At 41.1% G+C, this 9,898-nt stretch overlaps 1 protein-coding gene across 1 annotated transcript; it reads right to left on the reverse strand.

Annotated features, from left to right (window-relative positions):
- Positions 1–202: 202 nt before the first annotated feature.
- On the reverse strand, positions 203–8,801 carry chpt1 (choline phosphotransferase 1). The gene is made up of 8 exons (XM_061030231.1): positions 8,343–8,801; positions 5,376–5,523; positions 5,133–5,274; positions 4,587–4,671; positions 4,024–4,155; positions 3,774–3,932; positions 3,254–3,379; positions 203–1,836 (listed from the first exon to the last, which is right to left on the reverse strand). The coding sequence occupies exons 1-8, from the start codon at positions 8,580–8,582 to the stop codon at positions 1,714–1,716; spliced, it is 1,155 nt and encodes a 384-aa protein (XP_060886214.1). The 5' UTR covers positions 8,583–8,801; the 3' UTR covers positions 203–1,713.
- Positions 8,802–9,898: the final 1,097 nt, after the last annotated feature.

The following is a 9,898-nucleotide window of genomic DNA, read 5'->3' on the forward strand; positions in this document are numbered from 1 at the left end:
ATGTGTTACATGTAAATGATTGCCATATTTCTGCAAACAAAGACTTTCTCTTCTGACACTTTAAGCTCACTTCCCTGATCGCTCCGAGCTTTCAAAGAATGATTTTAAATAGTTTCACTGACAGGGTTAGGGTCTGGACACTGTATTCTGACTATTCCTTCAGCAGACGATCAGACTTCAAACAAAAGGCAGAGGCAATGAGTCGCATGAAAAATACTTTCTTTATTACAATCATTTCCACTCTTATCTGTTAGTAGAAAGGTGTTTTTGTCTCTGTGTTATAGTACAGTGCAACATGGTGTTGAAATCAAAGTTCTTCAATGCATAGTTTAAAAAGTCCATGGTCAGTTATGCAAAAAATCATCAGTGAATGGCATGCCCCCTCTATAGTGTCCACCGTCCTGCACAAGCAGGAAAAAAAAACAAAAACATTTGATCAAATAAAAAAACATTATTGGTTTTGTTTACCCTTACATGGTTTTCCCTTTTGATCCCACTGAACCTGAATGAGGAGCAGATTAAAACTGTTCAGAAATGATCCATCATTAAAATAAAATGTTGATAATTAAACATATTTCATGGTTAAATCCTCTCACTTTTACATTAGATGTTTGTCTTATCGATAAAGTACCTTCATGAGTGAACAGTTAAAACAAAAATAAAAATGTAGTGTGTATTTTTACTTTTGCTGCGCGTGGTGTGATACTTCAGTGGAAAAACAAAAACATACAAAGCCGTTTTTAAATATTCACAAGTTTAACAGTAATTACAACAAAAAAATATTTAAGGCGTCTTCAGTTGAACTCTGTACAATCACAAAATAATTAACATGTAGCCCTTCAGGGAGAAGAAGAGAAGAAAGCAGAACGAGTCGTGTGTTAATGCTTCATCAGTCGACGGCGCTCCAAAGGCCACCCGTTTGTTTTTGTTTATTTCCAGGACTGTAGGATGAGATGAGTCGACAGAGAATTAAAAAAAAAAAAAAAAGATTCATACAGAGATGAATGGATGTAAGAGAAGCCTTATAGAAAACGATGTCGTCGTTGGTTTCAGCACTAACACAGACCGTCACACCCTGCACGGCGCCGTGAACACCCTGCCAGCCCACATCGAACACTTCATTGGAAATCACGAGGTTTTAGAGGTTTAAAATCTGATTCTTTGTTTTTTTTTGAAGCCCTGATTCTTGTCAGATTTTTAGTCACATTCATTTCATAAATACAACAAAAGATTGAGTTAACTCCTCACAGGTTCTCCTTCAGGTCAGGCAGGCATCAGAGATGTAAATAAACGATCGTCACACGGGTTTGACAAACGTCTCCGCTATCTGCCCGAGCTGTTTAGAACCTGTTCAGAATAAGATTTTGGTATCTGAGTTGAAAAAAGCATGATCGTGTTAAATCTTTATTTTCTGACATTATGCATTAAACTGGAAGCTAAAATTAAGAACCGGTTCCAACTCAGGGAGCCCTCGATAACTCTTAATAGAGCCATGCTTTTTCCCATTCCTTTTTTTTGTTTTTTTGGTTACTTTGTAGGTTTACGTTGTTTTTTTTCCATCTGGTGGGGGAGAGGCAGTTTTCATTCCGAAGTGGTCACTTTGTCGAGGCTGCAGTGGCTCAGGGTCGAGGGTCGGCCCTCGTCTACGTCGTCTGCTTTCAGGAGCGGGGAGAGATCCGCGTCCCCCCCCGCCTCCTCCCGCCGGGCAGGCCGTCAGTCTCGGTGGGCGTGGCTCGGCGGCTGCGGCGTGATGCTGAAGACTCGTATGCGCAAGTGCGAGGCGATCTGGAGGCACACGCCCGTACAGTAGCGTGCAAGATCCAGGAGGGAGATGACCTGAGGAGAGACGGAGAGGATCAGATGGAGGCCGTTACAGGTGCCGTGCATGCACAAACATCTAACCCAGGCTCCTGCTGTTGCTTTAGGTCAGGGGATCCCAGACCACCGGGCCTCAGACCGGTACTGGTCCTCAGGTGTCGTTTGGAACCAGGCCCAAAACAACCAATCAGAAGCAAGAGGGTGGATGTAATTACCAGATATGAACTGCTTTGTGTTTTGTTGTTTATTTCACTGGAAACAGGGCTAAAAATAACAATCTTTCTTACCTATTTTATTTAAGTAAAAGTTGAAACATCTGCCAGTGGGCATTTCTATTGGTTGGTAATTAACATAGATTGTAGAAGCTGTTATTAAAATAAATCGTTTTTACTGAGGTCATAGTGCACGCAGGGTGAGCGGTCACTTTCAGTACGTAAGATAGTGAGGAGAAATTGTGAAGAAACAGACGACATCATCACGCTTTTTTAAAAAATGTTTTTACTAGGGCTGCTGGGAAAAAAGGTTCACAGACGCTCTCCACTCATTCAACTCTGACTGCTACCGAAAAAAGGCTCCGCAGCAGACTGGATGTCAGAGACCAGTGCGCCTGCCTGTCTCACTCTCTCTCTCTCTCGCTCGCTCGCTCGCACGCGACACCACGCTACGACCAGCATGTCTCTGGAAAACAGACTCAGGGCTCACACTGATGCCGTGTAGCCTCACGCTTTCACTGTCATACATCTTTAGTAGAGGGTTGCCATGAGGTGTGTAATTACTGAACGTCTCTACTTATTAGTGGTTTTTATGGTCAGATTTATTAGAGGGACAGTTTAAAAGCGAGATAACAGGGTTTACCTCGAGTCATTTCAACGGACTCTTCTGAACCCTGGACTGAACCTCGTACTGCAGGACGAGTCCCTGATTAGACGGTGAAAGTGAAAACCAGCAGAAGTCGCAGCCCCAGACTTGAAATCCTCTGCGTCTGTTTGTTACAACACTCGACAGATTTACCCGTGAGTCATCCGGGCTCACCTGTCCTGCAGGTTTTTCCCCCTCCCTCCACACCTTTTTCAAGTCAATCCAGCTGTCATCTACTGCACAGCTCTCTCAAGATGACTGTTGTGAAATGGGTTTTTTTTTTTTGGTTCTTCTGGTTGGACTGCACTTTCTTTAAACCGCTTTAGAGAAACTTTCGCTTGTGTTTCTGTGCGCTTGAGTCATGGGTGCAGCTGCATGGGGAATCGATGTACAGTTTATGTAACGCTGCAGCTTCCCCAAAGACATGCACGCCGGGCTAAAATATCCTGAACCTTACAGCTAAACATCAAACATGATATTCTTAAATCCACTCGTCTAGGGTTGGAAATGTAATCGTATCTCTTTAAAAAAAAAAGAACCAACAGTTCTTCTTTTTAAAATTGGGTGAATAACTCACCATGGCGATCCAGAGGACTATGTGCTCATCGATGAAGCTGTTGAAGTACTGGTTGAGGAAGAGGAGGCCCGGGCCTATGAAGGCCGTGTCAGGGAGGTGCAGCTCGCTCTTTGTCATGTGTGCGACCTTAAGAAAAATCAAGGAGACACGAGGGGAGGGGAGGGGAGGGGAGGGGAGGGGAGGGGAGGGGGGGAAACATGGACCACAAAATACATGATTCAGGAAGGGGTTCAAATAAGTTCACACAGATGCAACAATACGAGCGTTGTCATGACAACTCATGTAGTTTGATTCAAGTTACAATCCTGATTTTATGCATCTGCACCTTGCTTTTGAAACTGGGTATGGTGTCCACAAAAACTAATGTTTTTTTGGTTGCCATGTAAACAGAATCACACCCAAGTAGCTTTTCTCAACAAGTCTTTGATCACGTACTCCTGAACCCCTTCCCTCACACACACGTCTTTTCATGTGAACTAGATCTGAACCAAGGCGGAGGAGAGGAAGTCCTTGAACGCACCACCAGCTTGTTGGAGATCTTGGAGATGACCATGCCGAAGGCGAGCAGGTACAGGCAGGGGTGGTGCTCGAACAGGTGGCTGGAGGACTTCTTGAAAATGATGAAGGCCAGGGTGAGGATGAGGCCGATGTGCAGACCAGGACTCAACACGCTGGTGTCCTACGCAGAGAGGATGTCAGTAAGCATGCTTTTTTTTTACACGATACTCACTGTAGAAACTAATCCATCCTCAGAACGTGAGTGAACTTACTGCCACGGTGGAGCCGTTTTTACCGACGCCGCCGTTCAGAATCACGTGGAAGTAGTTGTAGCAGGAGAAGAGCGCCCCTCCGATGATGCCTACGATGGGGAAGGCGTACATCTTCAGTCCAATGAGGGGCAACTACAGAAACACGGGAAGGTCAAATTTAGTGATGAGGCGCGCAGCACTCCTCCTCGTGGAGAAGCTGACAGAAACAGAGAAGCTGCAGGCATGCCGAGCGTGATGGGAGGGCAAAGCATAAAAAAAAAGAAATGTGCATGACATCAGCTTTTTGAGCCAGATCATGTCCAATAGATGACCTGTTGCCATGGCGTTAGCTATCCATATTTACCTTCTATCTTCTCTCATGTGATGTTAAGTGAAGCCTCCAAAGGCAGCACAGAGTCAAAGTAAAACACAAAGTCTATTTAAAGACTACAAGGACGACTAAAAAGGGAGGAGCTAATTAGGTGTCAAAAAATAAATAAAATAGGGGGAATATACACTCGAGGTGAAATGAGAGGTTTTCTGTGTTGGTTTGGTGTCTTTTTAAATATTCAGTGGTCAGTTACCGTCGTTTGCCAGAGGCTAACGCCCCCGAAAGCCGTCATCATATACATGATCATGATGGCCAACTGCACCTCTGTCACGTCAATCCTGAGAGAACGAGCAGAGCAAAGAGTGAGATGATCCTTAAAGTAATGAACATTAACATCATCAGTATTACAACCCGGAATTCCTAAGAAGCTGGGACGTTGTTTAAAACGTTTAAACCTTTCCCCTTCCCCTTTTTGAAGATTTTTTTTTTTGGCCTTTGTTAGATAGGACACTTTGGGAGAGACAGGGACTAAAACCTCTGTACATGTGGGGTTTCAGGGGAGCTAAACCGGCTCCCCGGAAACCCCACATTTGATTGAAAATAGCACATTTCAAATACTGAATCTCAAAAAGTGAATTTGTTTTTGGAAATGAAACCCAATTTGAATCTTATTCCAGCAACATGTTTCAATGTTTTGCAAATCCTCACATTCTGTTTTTTACTATTTAACATTTGACACAACTTCCCAACTTTGTAGGACTTCGGGTTGTATTATAAGCTAGAGGAACATGTGACTTACAGCCCAAAGCGGAGCGTCCCAGACACGTAGGTCTGCCAGTGAGCGCAGAAGAACATAAACATACCGATAAAGCCGCAGAAGAACATCCAGTTTGAGTATCTTCCTATTCCACATGAAATGCATGTTCCCACAGCGACAAAGACTGAAGACAAACAGATGGAGAAAAAAAAAAATCATGAATGAGTCAGAATATTTGAAATTAGAGGAGAATGCTCATTTGTGTTTAATGTGCAGGAAAGTCACCTGTGGAGACGGCATCGCAGCCGTGATCAAAGAGCTCCCCGAGCGGAGAGCTGCTGTTTGTCCGCCTCGCCTGCTTCCCATCGATGGCGTCCAGAGACTGGTAGATGAAGAGGCCCAGGGCGCTCATGACGAAGGCCCATGATGGAGCCTGCAGGGTGAGGAGAAAGAGTTTATTTAGGGATCGCATCTCACAATATGGACCGCAGCCGCGTACTTTATGGAAGCACAAAACATTGAAGCTGAAACTTATGTTGGATAAATCAATGAGGCAATCAAAAGAAAAAACATCAGCCCCAGTCTTGATACTTGATTCGTTGAGTAAATGTTTTTAGTATAATATGTAGGGTAGTGTGGGTACTTTAAAGTGCGGGGAAACTGTATGTTGGACTTGATGAATGAAGAAACAAAGTAGAATCTTCAAAGTAAAGAGCGAGTCTCAGGATCCTCAGACTTTCTTCAACACATGAAGCGACATAGTTAGAATGAACTTGTTGTAACATGCCCTGAATGCAAACCCACTGTACCTGTTTCACACAAATACTCCACTGCAGCATTTCACTACTTCAGGTATACACATCAATTTGACCTCTTATTTTATGTTTCTTTGTTTTCTTACAAATTTCACATCTCTTTTTTTTTTTTTTAGCAAATATTAATTGATGTTGTGATCAAGATGCAGAGGTTGATGGGTGTACAGAAGTTTAAAAAGTATGTGTTTCTGTTGTAATTTGTAACCGCATACACTGTGCAGTGGCGGCTGGTGCATTATGGTTAACTTAGTGCGAACACATGGTGGAAATCACCTTTACAAGGGTAACAGAGTTAGCATCGTGGTCGCTTTAATTTTAATCGTAAGAAGCAATCTATTTTACTGAAAAGTGTCAAGTATAATTCATGTTTTTAAAGTTAGTTTCTTAGCAACTCTACAGTTGTGTCATGGGTCAAAGGTCAGTAGTCAGTGGTCTGAATGAATTCAGTCCAAATGATCAGCAAATCAAGAAGGCGTGCCATGACACCTGTCACTCATTTAAACTATGGAAGTGAGCGGATTTCATGATTTTGTTTGGTTGCTTCTCTTGAGTTTTTCCCAACAATGTCAAACAATCTGTCGTTATTTATTTGAAGAATAATATTCTAATCTTTATCGTACAAGAAGAGGCCTTAGCATTGTAACCCCTCGATGTCAGCTGTCCCTGGTCGCATGTATTTCTGTGTGCTGCAAGCAAGGAGAAGAAGGGAATCCTGCTGACTCGAGTGACTCAGTTCCTCTTACTAGGGTGGAGGTCATAGACCATCTGGACACTGGAGCTAGCCAACGCTGTGTTTTTAACCACTACAATGTGTGTGTGTGTGTGTGTGTTCTTGACAGACAAAGATTGTCTTGTGTCTCCAGAAGGATCAAGAATCCCATGTTGTCCTAAATACCCTGCTGTCCTTAACGCCTCATGGACTGGTGGGGACAGAGTTCGCTTGTTCAGGGTTATCAGAGAGGTCAGATTGGAGGTTGCACGAATTCTTGCCTAATGTGTTTGTTTGCAAATGTATGAGACTTTAAAACAGTCCATGAACAAGATTGGACAAAGGCCAAGTTTTCCATTATTTAACACTAAATAATTAATGGGGGAAACTAAAAGGCCTTTGCACATGTGGAATCTGACAGTAACAGCATGAATGCTCAGACTGTGGACCTAGCTGCAAGGGCTCTGATAGTTGGGTTGGACAAAGGTGTAACTCTGATAAACACACGCACCTATGCATTTCCTGCTAGATCAACAGTGAACCTGGTGGCACAGATTCAGTGGAGCAAAGGCCAACTGTTGATTTCAGTACTCTTTGGTGTACTGTAGTCCAAGGTTTTAAGAATCTGTAGCACGTCGGTTACATTACAGCTTGTTTTGAAGCCATTTCTCAACAAGAATGCCAAACATGTTTCCCCTTCAAACACTGGCCACACAACAACACGGCAAAGTTTTCACCTTTCCATAAACACAAACAAAAAGACCACATGACGCGGGACAGGTGAGCGACGTAACACCTTATCAGATTAAAGATCTGACTATTTTAGCTGTCCTCTTTTCTTATTTTGTCATAAAATAGAATAGAATTATTTATTGATCCCAAACTGGGAAATTGTGGCGTTACAGCAGCAGGTTATCCAAACACACAATATGAGTAAAAAACACAATGTTAGCAAATCTAAACATAATATAATATTAAATACAAAGTAAATAAGCACTAAAGATATCAAAACTAAGGATGTGAATACATACAACCAGGATTTAACTAAACATTACTAGTCTTAAATATGAAAGATTAAATATGAAAGATTAAATGTAAATGTGCAAAAACAGAGTCGTAAATTAAATATGGAAGATTAAATGTAAATGTGCAAAAACAGAGTTGTAATTGGGCTGTATTGACATAAGTTAAAGTGCATGAGTGTAGACATATTATAAGCAGAAACTATACAATATAACAGCGAGTAGACAGACAAATGAAGTGAACAAACAGTTCAGTTCAGTCATGCAAACATGCCACCTTGTTACTTCTTATATTTACAGAATCTGCATGAATTGGTCATTAATTCGGCATATAGTATTTTGCACAATTTAGTAAATACTTCAATAAAAGGTTAACTTTCAGGGCGGATACGTCACATGTTGCCCCCCCCCTAAACATGTCCCAAAATACCCCGCCATGTGTTAGCTGCAATAATAAAAATAAACTGTCTTTTAAAATGAGCAACTGAGGTGTGTAAATTGTAAGCCGAATTCATGTGTAGCTTTTGTGGATTCGGAAAATGTAAAATAAAATTGCTTTTTGTGTTGTGTCAAACACAAGGTGGCAACGCAACTTAAAACTACGCAATTTATGAATGAGGTTTCGCGTTCTTTCCAGGGGGTCGTAACAGGGGGGGGGGGGGCTAGCCTCCGTGTAGAAACTTTTGGCCAAGGTCGCTTTACTCACCTCCTCCGTTGCCGTGGGACAATAATACACAAGCACCATCGTGGAGAGTATGTTGACCAGCAGTCCCACAATGGTCAGGGTGTTTGGTGCGACCCATGTCGGGATTTGCTGGATGAGCCAGTTCCAGTAGATCTGACACGGAGGCTCAAACAGGGACCGACCAGCGGCGCTGTATTTATGCTCCTCCAGCCGCTTCAACTGAGCGGGTGACAGCGGCTCCGGCCACAAGAAATGTGGCATTGTGTTTCTGCCTCGTCACCCTTCAAAAAAATCCCCCGTCACAAACTTCTCAATGACCGCAGGTGGTGCTTCAAATCTGGGTTATCTTCTCTCCGCCGACTCCGAAAGATAGCTGCTCATTTGGCATTTATAGCTAGGTGACTAGCTGCCATTTTCACAGCGGAACCATGAGTTGTCGATAGTCTGTACGTTTCTGATCGAGTTGAGCGTGTCGGCCGGAAGTGACGGAACCGGAAGGGAATCATAAAGCGATGGACCGGGATGTTTAAACAAAAAAAAAAATGTAAACAACCCTGACGACGACAGCTATGTTATTTTTAAACCACAGTTTGATGTTTTAAAGTATATCAACCACAGTAGTTACAATGTGGCAGTCACAATATAGTAATTTAAAAAAATTACTGTTTGTGTACGTGAAAATATTAAATATTAAATAAAAAAAATAAAAAAAATATTAAATTTAAAAAAATATAATTAAATATTAAATAAAAAATATATAATTAAATATTAAATAAAAAAGTATAATTAAATATTAAATAAAAAAGATATAATTAAATATTAAATAAAAAAATTATAATTAAATATTAAATTAAAAAATAAAACTTAATTAAACATTTTTTTGTCTCAACTTAGCACATCAAGTCTTGTTGGTATAAAGTTGAATAATGATGCGTTCAGGGACGTAGAAAGAAATACGGTGGACGTGAGTCCCCCCCACCCACCCTGAAATTCTCTCAAAATTTGTCACCTCCTGTCATTTTAAAATGTTCGCAATATTTGTCTCTTTATTGATTTTAAGGTAGTTCAAAGTATGGATATATTTTCTGTAACTAATGTCCTAATAACAATGTCTCAGTGTTGCCTCGAAACCTCGAAAACTGCCTCTTGGCGGAATAAAGTTTTTAAATTCTAAATGTTTTTATTAATGTAACCTAAAATGAGCCATATCTTTGTCCAGATATTACCCATTATATGCATTTATTTGTTTTACCTTAACTACCACCTAAAGAGAAAAGGATGAAATAAGTTAATTTGCAAAAGAAGATTAACAACACTCATGAAATGTATGTATCAACACTAATTTGAATATTTTCTTGCACTATAGGGTTTGAGTTTGGCTGAATTAAATTAAATATATTTTAATTAATTAGTTATAGTACCATGGTTGTTAAGCCCTGTCTTGTAAAAACATAGAGACCCATCAATTGAAGAGTTAATTCTTTGTCAGTCCAATATTGTAGCACAGGTAAAATGTAATTGTCCATGCTTTAATAGCGCTTTCACACCTATTCAATAATACATTACAAACAAAGAGT

The sequence above is a fragment of the Labrus mixtus genome, chromosome 22, assembly GCF_963584025.1.
Source record: "Labrus mixtus chromosome 22, fLabMix1.1, whole genome shotgun sequence".
NCBI classification, from domain to species: domain Eukaryota; kingdom Metazoa; phylum Chordata; class Actinopteri; order Labriformes; family Labridae; genus Labrus; species Labrus mixtus.